The sequence below is a fragment of the Piliocolobus tephrosceles genome, chromosome 14 (genome assembly GCF_002776525.5).
Source record: "Piliocolobus tephrosceles isolate RC106 chromosome 14, ASM277652v3, whole genome shotgun sequence".
NCBI lineage: Eukaryota > Metazoa > Chordata > Mammalia > Primates > Cercopithecidae > Piliocolobus > Piliocolobus tephrosceles.
This window is the reverse complement of record NC_045447.1, coordinates 75158002-75172669: the sequence shown is the minus strand read 5'-3', so window position 1 is coordinate 75172669 and position 14668 is coordinate 75158002. Positions and strand designations below refer to the sequence as shown.

General features: G+C 40.0%; 1 protein-coding gene across 10 annotated transcripts in view; it reads left to right on the top strand.

The window, feature by feature from the left end:
• Positions 1-14668, top strand: part of KDM4C (lysine demethylase 4C) — a 432363-nt gene that overhangs the window by 379269 nt on the left and 38426 nt on the right. For 9 of the 10 annotated variants that reach the window (XR_002731803.2, XR_002731804.2, XM_023213146.2 and 6 more), the window contains one exon: positions 9415-9585. Coding sequence is in view for 7 of the 10 variants with exons in the window: in XM_023213146.2 (XP_023068914.1) it covers positions 9415-9585 (171 nt within the window). In the remaining 3 variants the exon portion in view is untranslated. Of the gene's footprint in view, positions 1-9414; positions 9586-14668 lie in introns of those variants that run through there. The other variant, XR_002731805.2, reaches the window with a different exon arrangement.

Sequence of the window (14668 nt, the reverse complement as noted above, 5' to 3'; positions counted from 1 at the left end):
TGTACATTGACTAAGTTACTTAGTTTGGTTTCTTCACCTGTTCAGCCTTGCTGGCGCTGTGGGTTTCTACATACATTATTGCATTTGGATTTACGCCCTTTATTAACATCATATGTATATAGAGAACCCAGTTGGGGATTTTCCCAAGATGACATCTCCGCCCATGACTCATCTTGCTAAATGTTGGGTGACCCTTCTTCCAGATGTAAACACAGGTCACCCTTGCCAGGTCTGATAAGAGACTACCTATACGGCCAAAGCAGAGAATCTTCCCTCATTCTGCCTCATAAAAGCCCTTCTCTCTGTGCTCTTGCCCTAGAGATTAACTGTTCTCTCTCTGGTCTCTGTCAAAAACTCAGTGGGGAGAAATGATATTTAAGAATGTAGTACATATGTCCACTTGAATATTTAAGTTAGATTCCTGCGTCAGGTTAGGCCACCAAAAAATTACCAGTTTTAGCCTCCATAACTTAACCCTTCATAAGGTGCCTTTGTTGAGTTTCATTTCATTACTGTGTCTTTTTAGTGACAGTATATATAAGCACCATTATATAAATAGTATTGTTGCCATTTTCATAAGTTTACTGTTAAAAGATTGGCTACTGTGTCGTTAAATATTCCAGGTGAAATAATCTTTTTAATTATTATGAAGAAAAATTTGTGTCTTAGAAAATGGGAAAAAATACTATTTTCTTTAATTAATTCTAGCACAAATTTAACAGTTATCTCAATTTTGAGCATAGGCAGAGATTGCATTAACAGTTTCTGTAACTGTCTACAATGGAAATCATATTACCATTTTAACAGAAATTTTAAAAATATTATTTATGCTCATCAGCAACTCTATAATCAGGATATTAATAGTTGTTAGACCTACCTTTGGATATTAGTATTTAATGCATTATTTTAAAATCATATTTATTTTTCCTTCCTGGTCAGGGAACCAAAAAAGAAAAAGAAAAAAAAAGAAAAACAAGTTTATTTTTTAAACATAATTGTTTGTTTGTAATCTTCTGTGTTTATTTTATGCATTCGAAAACATAGTTCTGAGTAGGGCTTCACAGAGTAGCCAGAGAGGTCCCTGGCACATATTCCAACAGCCTTCCCGGGGTGGTGCATGTGTACTTCCTGGCAACCTCTGGCCTAGTTCAGATCTTTACCTGCATTTTCTTTTCTGGAGGGCCTCCTCTTCCTCCCCTGATCTGAGCTCTCTTAATACCTTGCATTATGGTCAGCCATGTCTGTCTCTCTTACTAGTATGTGAGCTATTTGAGAGAAGGGACTCTCATTATTTTATTTTTATTCTTAGCACCTAGGAATGTGCCTTATTTGTGGTGAGCCGTTAGTAATTTCTTATTTAAATGCCATTTTTTTTTAACCCCATGCCATCCTAGTATTGCTTTTCCTCCTGGCATTGATTGACAGCTTGTTCTTGGCATTTTGGCTCAGAGTTCACTGCTGTAGAATGCTCATCAGGCGAGGAATGATGATTTTTTTTCATTGGATTTTCTCCATGCTAGCTGTCAACTTTTTAAAGTCAGCCTTTTGGATGTTGTTGTGCCTTTGATGAAGCAGTCCAGATGTTAGGAATGTACTTTCCTCCTTCTTCAGGTTGTAATCATTGGTAGTTAGCTGTCTTTTGTTTGAAATTTGGCTGTTTATTTCAACATTGGTAGTCTTAGGAAAGCTAGAGAGTTTTCTTACAAGGGCCTGTGTAATTTCCAAGTTCACACCTGATTGAAGGCAGCATGGTATCAGTGGAGAGAAGACTCTTCTACATTTAAACAATTGGATCTTATTATTAGTGCTGTCCCTTAGAGGTGGCTTAGTATGATGGGAAGGACAGGTATAGTAATGAATTCCAAAAAGACTTGATTAGTTTTTTTGTTAATACAGCCCCAAACCTGAGAATGAAATTATTTATTTGATTGAAACAACATGTCTTTGGAATCAGTGGTGATTGTTAAAAACAAAGTAAAAGTACAATTTTTTCTTATATCACATTTGCCTTAAATATGAGATGTAGTTAAGTCAGGTGAATTTTTATGACCGAATTTTTATCATTTCACTTTACAAAGTGTTCATTCTCTCAAGTCTTTCTTACATCATGCTTACTGAACTGAAGAATAAATGTTGGAGATGATGTTTTCTTCCTAACTCATTTGGTTGCTGGTTTTTGTTTTTGTTTTTAGCATATCAGTTGAATAGTTCTGACTATACATGGATTAGCTGATATTTAAGGAATTTTTAAAAATGGGAAGGACTCTTAGTTTTTTATATTTAGTATTTCAGGAATTATTAAATATATAATCAATGAAAAATACAGAGAAACACATAAAGAAGTGCTAAATAAATCCCATTACCCAGAGTTATACATTACTAACATTTTAGTAATGGATTTTCTCAGTGTTCCTTTTTTCTAGGCATACATATCTGTGTGAGTGATAAATCATCACAAGATATTGTGGTTTAAACCAGTGATAACTATTTAGCTCAGGATTCTGTAGGTCATCAGTTTAGGCTAGGCTTGGCTGAGGGCTTCTTCTGGTCTAAGCTATGCTGCCTCATGCATCTGTGGTCAGCTGCAGAATAGCTTGTCTGATCTTGACTGGGTTCTCTCATGTTTACTGCCTGTGGTCTGTGTGATCTCTCATCTCCAACAGAGTAGTTTGGGCTTGTTCACACAGCAGAGTCTGAGGTTCTTAGCGAGAAAGCAAAAGTGTTCAAGACCGCTTGAACAAAAGGCTATGAATTTGTGTACCATTACTTCTGCTGTATTCTTTTGGCCAATGCAAGCTAAGCCACAGTCTAACCCAGATTCAAAGGGTGGGAAATAAACTTCAGTCCTTGATGGGGGAAACTACAAAGTCACATGCATGGGATGTGGAAACGGGGAGGAATGAAGATTTTTGGGCAGTTTGAAAATTTACCACAGTGTACGTGTGTGTATACATATGTGTACGTAGATGAAAAGTGAGTGCATATACATTCTGCATTTTTATCACCAGACCTGCTCCAAATCCAAGTTACTAATCCAACCCTTTGGGTGTATTGGGGAAAGTAAATAAATCTTATGTGGGAACTGCCTCAACAAGTATCTAGAGCAATACCTCCCATTCAGTCAATGGAAGGCTTAAAAAATAAATAAAAGGAAATGTAATTTCTTTAGGCCGCTACTTGAATTCTATTGGTGTTACTTCCTGGTTGGTTTTATTTCCTTGCTCATCTTTTCCTGTGTTTACTTCCTGGTTGGTTTTACTTCTTCACTCATTTTTTCCCATGCTTATTTCCTCTCTCATTTCTTTTCATGTTTATTCTTCTGGTTGATGGTCTGGAGCACCCATGTTGTATTAGTCTGTTTTCACATTGCTATTAGTCTGTTTTCACATTGCTGTAAAGAACTACCTGAGACTGGGTAATTTATAAAGAGAAGAGATTTAATTGACTTATAGTTCTGCAGGTGTACAGGAAGCATGGATGGGGAGGCCTCAGAAAACTTACAATAATGGTAGAAGACGAAGGGGAAGCTGCTCATCTTACATGGTCCGAGCAGGAGGAAGAGATAGCAGTGGGAGATGCTATACACACACACACACACACACACTTAAACAGCCAGATCGTGTGAGAACTCTATCACAAGACAACACTAGGGGGAAGGTGCTAAACCATTAGAAACCACCGCTATGATCCAGTCACCTCCCACCAGGTCTCACCTCCAGTACTGGAGATTCCAATTCCACTTGAGCTTTGGGTGGGGACACAAAGCCCAACCGTATCACGTGTCATGGGAGAGCACTGCTCTAGACTACTTCTAAACTGTTCTGAGATCTTAGAAAAGTCACTTGACTTTGTGAAGAGTGTCAGTAGATGTTACATCATCTATTTATTCAAAATAAAAACTACCTCACAAAATTATTGGGAGAATTTGATTACCTCATGTATATGGACATACGTTGGAAACTCTAGATGTGTTATTTTTCCTAGGAATTATTTATGCTTTTATGGAATGTCTATAACTTCTTTTTAATTAACATTTTGGTCATCTCCCCAGCATCTCTAACTGGCTCTACCATTTTAAAAAATGACATGTATATTTTTTTAAGCTACTGTTTGTTCATTTCTACTTAGTTCATATTAAAGAAAATTCAAGTTTTACAGCCTTAGCTTGTACACTAATCTTCAGAACACCATAGCCATTTCTTTAATCTGATGGATGCCCTCGCATGACGCCTGTCTTTTCTGATCAGAAATGACATTCTTAACATCAATAGATTCTTAGGCTTTTCTGACAGGAAATATTTTTGAGGATATATAATCAGTTATGGGGTATGCTTATCAATACATTTTTCCTGCAAAAATAAATCAGAAATCCTATCAAAATAGCATTATGAAATAATCCATTTCCCTCAGTACTCCTCGTGAAATGGGCTTGCCTGACGTTTCTGAGAATTTTTATTTAGATGAAGGTTGTGTATTTAATTTATATACTGGCCATTTTTCTAACCAGCCAATCTGCATAAATTTCATATTGTAAGCAGGAAGAAAATGGTTGTGATCTGGAACCAGCCTCTTCCTTATAAAGCCTGCATCACCTTCCTTTTCCCTTGGCTGGCCTCTTGTACTTTCCAGACCCTGTGAATTTCACCATAAACCGTCTTTATTCCCTTCCCCTACCCACATACATGCACACCCAGCCAAAGAAAGAGAAACCAAAGAAACAGAACCTGTAGGGATGAATAGGGATATCACTCTACAGTGCCCCTTTGCTTCTCTTTGCCCTTTTCTGGACAGAAGCAGATAGAATTCTTTCCTCTTCCATTTTGAAAATTTGTACACATTCACTCACCCACTCATTTATCCATCCATTCATTGATTCACTGTTCATCTGTCAGGAACAGTGTTACAGACACCGTGCTGAGTTCTCGGGATAAAAAGACAAGCTCTGGCACTGATTCGCAGAGTTTACCTTGTCATTAAAGGGATGGTAACTGAAAGAGTCATGTGGCCAGGGTCTTAAGAGAGTTGTAAACAAAGGCTCTGGGAGCCCTGGGGATGCAGAGGAGACCACATTTTGCTTTCCTTCCTAGGGACCGTAGCTGTGTGCCTGAATTTGACAAGAGTAGAGTCAGAGGCTGCTGGAGCGGTTGAGGTGAAGGGTAGGTCCCTAGATTGTTTTCCCAGCAGTGATTTGAGGCTGGATTGATCCTTGTCAGTGTGAAGTCAGGGTACTGCCCACTCATCCATGCCAATGACTCAGGTACTGTAGGAAAGTGGTTGATTTGCCTGAGCTGAAGGTCTCATGTATGTTCTTCATTTCCTAGATGAAGCCAGTTAGGATTTGCTGAGAGTCTGCTACCGATGAGACTAGGCAACCTTTGTGCTTCATCCTGTTTTATAGCATAACTTTGATTTAGGTATAATTTCTTCCACAGGTGACCAAACTGAAGCTGAGGATGACAAGGGTTATGTAACATCCCCGAGATCACACAGCTTGAAAGAGTAATCAGCTTAGAATGCAAATCCCAACACATTGTCCCCTTTGAAAGCAAACAATTTTTAGTAAAACTTCCAATTTTAACAGAATATACACTAAATAACTAATACCATATTAAAATACAATGCTTGTATTTCTGACCATGGCTGTGTTTCAGTTTGACAGAGAGGGCAGCATCTGCAAGAAAGTTCTGCCAAGATGAAGCCTGTGTATCCCTAATCCACATCACTCAGGGCCACTGTCTGTGGCCACACAGGTTGTGAATGTGGCCTCCTAGAGTTAGTTGTAACCTGTACAACCTGAAGTAGCTGTCATGGGCCCAATCTTGGAGTCGCATCACTTGCATGCAGTGCCTCCACTCATATTAATTACGACATCCAAGTCATTCTCTTACTTTAAAAGATTGGATATATTTAAAGGGAATGAATGGGGGTAAAGTCGTAAACTGCATAATTATCTCAGTATATGTTAAATACTATCACCTAGCTGTTAAAGATTTCTACTTCAAGTATAGTGATATAAATCAGGCTTCTTACTGTTGTGCTTTGTCAAATGTTTACATACCTACCCACACCTAAAGGTATAGAAAAATTTCCCAAGCAACCCAGTAATCACTGGGGAATGATTTCAGGGAGGAAAGAAGGAAAGTATCCTTTTGTTCTGTCAGGTATGTGGGACACTAGATGGCAGAGATGGTTAGAGACCCTTAGGGAGATGTTTGTTGGGAGAGGGCCTGCCCCTTTGTCCAAATCATGAGCATTCTTGTCCCCAGTTCCTTTCTCCAGATCCTCATCTCCCACTATACTGTCGCTCTAAGCTCTACCAGCCCCTTGTCTATGGCCATACAGACCTGGATCACCTGTCTTCTATATCTAAACCCCTCAGTGGCTTCCTAGGTTCACAGAATAACATTTAGACTCCCTAGGATGGCATAAGAACTGTTCTCCCCTACTCCCAGTGCCCTGACCCCTGGTCCCTAGGCCATTTCTCTAGTTTCTCCTACTTTCTACACCATAGCAAGACCTCTTACAGTTCCGACAACAGAATGGCTGCTTCCTGCTTCTGGGCCTTTGGTCATGCCCATCACTCTGTCCTTGATTGTGTTCTTCCCCTAATTCTGACTGCTGCATGCCCAGGAATGAGGAGTCCTGCTGTAGTTGGCATGCTGGAATGTGTTCTATCAGTCTTCTCTCACGCCACCCGTGAGGTGGCTTCATGGCACATACCTGTGTAGGCCTGTTCCAGGAAACAGGGATACAACCTTAGTGGTTTTGTATATTTGACTCTCCAACACCAGATCTGGTGCCCACTGGCTAGCTATAGATGACTGTTGAGGAAATTAGTCAATGAATGACTCTCTGGGAATGTCTTTGTTTGGTTTCTAGAAGAAAAAGATTAAGCATAACACTGTGCACACTACAAGGTGTGTTTTAGCTTTTTTGAAATTCGTGGGGGAAACAAAAGCAAAGCCTCTAATTGACTTGTGATTCTGGATGATGATAAACTGAATTTCCCAGGAGTGTTCTAAATATCCATGCAAGAAAAGGCTGGAGTTTAATGAGTCCCAGCTTCCTGTAGGTACAGATGACACGTCAGGCTAATTTTGGTCCCTTGGGGATTATGAGGGCCTGGACCTTCCCATGAGCTTGGTTCAGGGCCTTCCCAGCAGGTCAGAGCTCATGACATCAAACAAATCAGAGTTGATGCATGAGCCTGTGAGGCTGGTATAAAGAAGATCCAGTCTTGAGAGTAGACTTTGGCATTAGATATTGACTGCAGTCTCTTCCTAGTAGGTACGGGCTTTGTAGGAGTTCCTGAAAGGGGAACAGGGACTATAGCCTTATCTTGAAAATCAAAACAAACAACCCAAAACACATCAAGCTAACATTTCTAGAGCACTTAATATGTGCCAATCACCCTGCCAAGTATTTCTGAGAGAAGTCATTTGTTCTTAAGTCTTATGTTTCCTTAGCATGATGTGTATACCCTGAGGCCTACACACCGTTTTATAGGATGGCAGGAATATGTGTGGAAGGAGAATAGGGAGAGGGAGAAAATAAAGATGGAGTCTACAACTCATGCCCATATTCTTAGGAAAGGACTGCAACCTAGCTGTTATCAGTATGAGCTGGTAATTGAACTTGAGTCTTAATTTTTAATTTAAAAATAAGATGAACTGTCATATGTGTTAGTTTTTCTAGTCTAAAACTATTACTACAGCTCTCCTACAGGTCTTAAAAATTACTTGGGTGTATTTAGGGATTGAGCAAATGAGTAAATGGGTTTATATTGTAGAAGCCAACGTTTTCACTGAAAAAGGATGAAGATACAAATACGGAATAGAGGGAGGCAAGAAAGAACCTGCAGGGATGAATAGGGATATCACTCTGAACTGGTGATTTCCAATATATGTGTGTTTGTGGCAAATTGATATATGCATGTGTGCATTTATGCACATAAATGTGCACATGTTAAATGCATGTATTTCATTGTTCCATCTGCTGGAACAACTGAGAATCAAAGATACTCCTGTAATAAGAGCATACCTAAGCACCTGTACCTGAGTTTCTAATGTCACTGCCCCTCTGAACTGAACTATACTCCTGCAGTGGCTAATTTCAGGACTGGTGCAGGATGATCCTGAAACATCTTATCAGACAAGATAGTAAGGAACTGCAGGTAAAACAAAAAAAAAAAAAAAAGAAAGAAAGGAAAAAAAAAAAAAAAGAAAGAAAGATCACAAGAACCAGAAGAGGGCTCTTATTGGTCAAATCTGGGACAGTTTGAACACCAAAATAATAAAGTAAAGTATGAACTATAAACAACTGGGGCGGAGGAATTCATCAGCCCATAATGACAATGGATGAATAAAGACGGATGGATGGATGGATGGATGGATGAGTGCAGGGAAATATGGGCGACTCCTGCTTACCAAATGTCAACTAAGTAATAAATGTGGATAGGGTGGTAGAGCAGGAAAAATCAGTATACACCACCATTGCAGTAAAGATTATGCACAAAACTCAGTGGACACTAATTCCAAACAGTTTAAGAGGAACAGGACATTTACATAGTGACGAAAGTGTCTTTCACAGATTGCTTTAGTATAATAGAAAAATAGTAATTAAGTGGAGAAATTGAACTATACTTTGATCAGGATCAAAATTAACATCACCATTGAGGGGTAAGCAAACATCACATGCCTTCAGATGAAATATCCTGAGAACAAGACAACATCACCTATTTGGGATTCTGGCCAAAAATGTATAACCTGAATCTAATCATGAGGAAACTTAAGACACATGCTTTGTTAAAAGGCAGGAGGAGGAAGAATTGTATCTTTCCAAAGTATCACTACCATAAACAAAGACAGAGGAAATGGTCCTGATTAAAGAAGCCTAAAGAGAGTGGCAACTAAATGCAATACTTGAGTCTAGACTGGAGTCTGTACTTGGGAGTTTGAGGGTAGGGAAGGTGGATAGCATAATGGCCATTATTGGATCATCTGACCAACTGGAGTGTAGATGGAGATTAAAGTATCCTATCAGTGTTCAGTTTCCTGAAGTTGATATATTTGGATATACATATACACGTGTGTTGGATATACACACACACGTGTGTATATATATACACACACACATACATATTCTTTCTCTCTTTGTATATGCATACACACACAAAACCAATGGATGAACCTGGGTAAAGAGTGATAGTATAAACAAGTATTGTTTATACTATTTGTATTCTTTCAACTTTTTTGTAAGTTTGAAATTATTCTTCAATATTAAGTTAAAAATTTTTTTTTAAATCTTGGCCAAATAAATGATTGATTTTCAAGTGAATACTTTTTATTTTATGTCCTTTCTTTTCCTGTTCTCTCTCTTATTTATTTTCTTTCTGTTTCGTGTCCCTTCTTTTAGAAGCCCAAGGCTTGCGAGAAGGTCATTTCCGTGGGACAGACGGTCATCACGAAGCATCGAAACACCCGCTATTACAGTTGCAGAGTGATGGCTGTGACATCGCAGACCTTCTATGAGGTCATGTTTGATGATGGCTCCTTCAGCAGAGACACATTTCCTGAGGATATTGTGGTAAGGAGGCTTCCTTGAGTGCCTGCTACCCAGAGTCATTAAAAAAAAAAAACAAAGTAGCCGAGCCCTTCAGAATTTTTACTTTGGCTTTTTGAGTAGCTCATTCACTTGGTTCATAGCCTTTATCATTCTAAATAATAGCCAGGTGAACTTAGACTGATCTTCCCAGATTCTTTTAATTGAGTGAGAAATGTTATTTGGCCAAGAATAAGGGAGCAGCCCTCACGACCTAGTCACCTCTTGAAGGCCCACCTGTTCATACTATCACATTGCCAACCCCTGAATTTTGGATGGGACCTATTCAAACCATAGCAGATATGAATCCACCTATTCTTTTCTGTTACAAGATGTGAACAAATTTGAATTCCTTTATGACTTCTTTTTCTTTATGCTTAACTAGAGAATATGGTTTTGATTAATCTGACTTGACAATGTGTTTAAATCTTTGGATGTTCCTCATGGGAGTAACAAAAGTCACACAGAAGAAAGGCTGTGGCATTTAATGAGTTTCGTTACTGTGGCAGAGACTAGAACTCTGTGTGTGTGTATGTGCACGTGTGTGTGTCTGGCTGTCTTGTTGGTCTGTCTTCATGTCATCCTTCCTCTGTCCCCCACCAAACACCTTGAGGGGGCTCATTCTGAGGAACTAGTGAATGTATGCCAGGGTAATGACTGGGTTTGTTTCAGGGCTTGCTTCTTCACAAGAAGAGCACTTTCCACAGAGGGTTTTTTTGACACTGAAATCAAAAGTCTCACCGTGATTGAGAGGAGAGTGAGTCTGGTGCTGATCCTGTTATCCCTTCTCCTCTCGGGGGTTGTGTGAGTTTGGGGAGCTGACCCTTCATAATGTAGTCGTCACTTCTGCCTCGTCCTGGGTCTCTGTTGATGCTTTGCTTTTGTTTGTACTTGGAAAGATATTTTCAGCAACTCTTTAATTGTCATAATTGTGTATTATGTGCAGTTGAAAATTAAATGTAACCTTTTGAGATTGCTGAAGACAGTTTCTAGGATTTTGGTCTCCAGGAGTTGAAGAAACATTGCTTCAGTTAGTTTTGTTATACTTACCTCTCTGTATGCTGATAAGAATGACAAGTATATAAACAAAAGTGACGTTATTTGAAAGATTTTAAAGCAAATGAATGTAATTTAAATTCATTTAAAAATCCCAGAAGAGTGAATTGTGTTTCTTACCAGGATTCTAGCGGGAGCTTACCTTTACTGCATTGCCATTGTTATTCATAAACAGCATCCCTTAGGTGACATACTCTCCTCGTTAGAATTAGAATTAGAATTAGTTGTCCCTTCAAGCACTCAATCTACATTCACTGAATACCTGCTGTGTGTCACATACTTACCACACTAGGTGCTGGGAAACATAAAGAGAAAGAAGATGTAATCCTTGCTCAGTCTTGGTAGGAGGTAGGCTGGTAAATGGATGCTTTCTCTACCGTGGACCCATGTCTAGAACCTGTGTGGTTCTGTACTTGAACTACAAGCAATCTACCACCTGTTGGGGCTGGAAGAATGAGTAACACTTACTGACATTTACCATGTTCCAGGCACTGCTCCAAGAACTAGACCCATGAACTCAGTTCATCCTCATAACCCTACACACTAGGGATTATAATTTTTTCACGTTTTGCTGTTGAGGAAACTGAGGCACAACATGGTGAATAATTGTCCCAAGGTCACACGTAACTAAGAAGTTTCAGAAACACTATTTGATTACGTGTATTCCGTCTCTAGAAATTCCACTCTTAATCCTGGGGAAGAAAGGACATTTAAAGCAGTAGGAGAAGGGGTATGTGGGAACAAGAAAGGCTTGAAAAGCCATTGGTAGAATGAGGCCCCTGGACTTTCACCAGCCCTGTGCAGGCTACATAGTTGTTTCAGAATTAGCCTTCTCTTGTGAAGACTGTGAATACTGAGCTGGCAAAAGACAGAAAACCTTTTGGTGAGAAAACACTGTGGCAGTGGGATGAAAGACTTCTGAACACTAATTTCAAAACCTGAGCACAGTTAAACAGGTAAAACCAGTGAGGTCTTTAGCCATGATAGGAATTAATGAACCCTAGATTCTCTTTTACATCACAAGCCTATACACACTACACCAGTTTGAGGCTTTCCTGGAATGTCTTTACATTGGAAAAGAATGTCTGTAATCCTGTAATGTTTGAAATCCTGCAAGTATTTCCTTTGACACCCTCCATTTCCTCCTTCTGTGAACCAGAACAAATATGATTTTAAGTACACTTGAGTGTTGTGAGAAGAACACAGAAGCTAACCCATAGAAGAGTTTTCCGGAGCGCATGCCATTTAAATCAACGAGAATGAAAAAGCGAAACTCTTTACACCTTGGCTAGCTGTCACTTAGCATTTTTGATAAGGATTTGAGACTTAGCAGCAGTTGCGTATGCCCATGTGGTCACAACTGTTGCCCTGGAGGGTGGCAGGTAGCATGGAGTGGCATGAATTCACATAGATTGGAAAGAACGTGTCTATCTAAATGTGGGTGAATAGTAATGTCTTTTTGTTTTTCTTTTTTGCGACAGGGCCTCATTTTGTCACCTAGGCTGGAGTGCAGTGGTGTGATCACAGCCCACTGCAGCCTTGAGGTCCTGGGCTCCAGTGATCCTCCCGCCTCAGCCTCTTGAGTAACTGGAACCACAGCCATGTGCCACCATGCCTGGCTAATTTTTTATTTTTATTTTTTAAAATTTTTGTAGAGATGATGTCAAACTGTGTTGCCCAGGCTGGTCTCAAACTCTTGGGCTCAAGCGATCCTCCCACCTCGGCATCCCAAAGTGCTGGGATTACAGGTGTGAGCCACTGCCGCTGGCCTAATAACTTCTTCAGAAAAAAAAAAAAAAAAACAAAATGAAAACCAAATTCATCTTTGAGCAGGTCTTCTCTATTTTGTCTGACCTTTCCTCCTTCTATGCTCTCCACCGCCATATACTAATCTCTTGCCTTCTTGGTTCCCCGTTCCAGGCTCCTAGTAGGAATAATTCAATCGGATTGTGTTTCAAGTTCCATATACTTTCTAACAGTGTCACCATTGTTAGCTGCTGTGGCCTCTTCCCTCTCTTACCTTGGTGATGAATGAGGCTTCCTCAGCTCACTCTTGCTGACTCTATAGGGGAAGTTTTTTCCCACTTATATGATTGTATTAGGTAGGGTTCTCCAGAGAACCAGAACCAATAGGAGATACACTTATGGAAAGAGATGATAAGGAATTGGCTCTGTGATTATGGAGGCTGAGAGGTCCCAAGATCTGTAATCAGCAAGCACGCCCAAGACTCAGGAAAAGCTGATGTTCAATTGGAGTCCAAAGGCAGGAAAAAGACTACTGCTCAAGCTTGAAAACAGTCAAGCAGGAAGAATTCCCTCTCCCTTGGAGAAGGGCCAGTTTTTTTGTTCTATTCATGCATTCAAACTGATTGCATGAGGCCCATGCACATTAGAGAGGGCAGCCTGCCTTACTAGGTCTATCATTTTAAATGTTAAACTCATGTAGAGGCCGGGCGTGGTGGCTCAAGCCTGTAATCCCAGCACTTTGGGAGGCCGAGACGGGCGGATCACGAGGTCAGGAGATCACGTCCATCCTGGCTAACACGGTGAAACCCCGTCTCTACTAAAAATACAAAAAACTAGCCGGGCGAGGTGGCGGGCGCCTGTAGTCCCAGCTACTCCGGAGGCTGAGGCAGGAGAATGGCGTAAACCCGGGAGGCGGAGCTTGCAGTGAGCTGAGATCTGGCCACTGCACAAGACTCCGTCTCAAAAAAAAAAAAAAAAAAAAAAAAAAAAAACTCATGTAGAAATACCCAGAGTAAAGTTGGATTAGATATCTGACCACTCTGTGTCCCAGTCAAGCTGATATAAAATTAGCCAACATGAATATATTGTCCTGGGATGCTAGGTTTGTGGATTGTAGAAGACTGTTCAGCTTGTGGAGACAGAAGCTGGGACTCTGTGGCAGAATGCATTTTCCTTTCCTTTCGAGCAGCCCTGTGGGTCAGTCAGTGTGTAGGTCCCTATAGATCCACTCTGTTTGCAACAGTTTGTCTTGGTCATCAATCCAGGTATCTGAAATGCAATTTAAAAGGTAAACTTTAAAGCCTGGGCAACATGGTGAAACTCTGTTTCTATAAAAAAAAAATTAAAAAATTATTAGGCATGGTGGCACATGCCTTTAGTCCCAGCTATTTGGGAGGCTGCAGCAGGAGGATCTCTTGAGTGCAGGAGTTTGAGGCTGCAGTAAGCTATGATCACGCCACTGCACTCCAACCTGAGTGACATAGTGAGACCCCTTCTCAGATAGATAGATAGAGAGATAGTAAGTTTTTAAAATTTCAAGTATTAATAAAGATTGGGAGCCTGTTTCTCACTGAAATTAATGAAAGCTACATAACTAAATGCCTTTATAGTATGCCAGCTAGACTTCAATTTCAGATATAGAAATTTGATGTTATATTTTAAGATAAAATGTATATGTATAATTAAGTATAGTTTCATATATGCTTTATTCCTTATATGATATAATTATGTTTATACCATACACATTTATTCATTTATTTTTGAGATGGGGTCTTGATGGCTGATCATGGCTCACTGCACCCTTGACCTCCTAGGCTCAAGTCATCCTCCTGCCTTAGCCTCCCAAGTAGCTGGGACTACCGGCATGTACCACCATACGCAGCTAATGTTTTTATTTTTATTTTTGTAGAGATGGGGTCTCACCATGTTGCCTAGGCTGGTCTTGAACTCCTGGGCTCAACTTATCCTTCTGCCTTAGCCTCCCAAAGTGCTGGGATTACAGGCATGAGCCATGGTGCCCAGCCCCACACACCATTATTTAAGCCATGGGGCTTAATTGCTAAGATCATCCCACTCCCACTTTTGATAATTCATCTGCATCAGAACTGTTGTCTGGGAGATGGGGACCCTGCTCAGTACCATAATGGAAAGTTACATCAGGACATAAAAAAGCAATGTAATCAGGTTTGTTTCTGTCTCAGTATCTTGAAGATCATGGCAGAATAATTACATGGTGAAAACACTAACTACATTTCACATTCCTCAG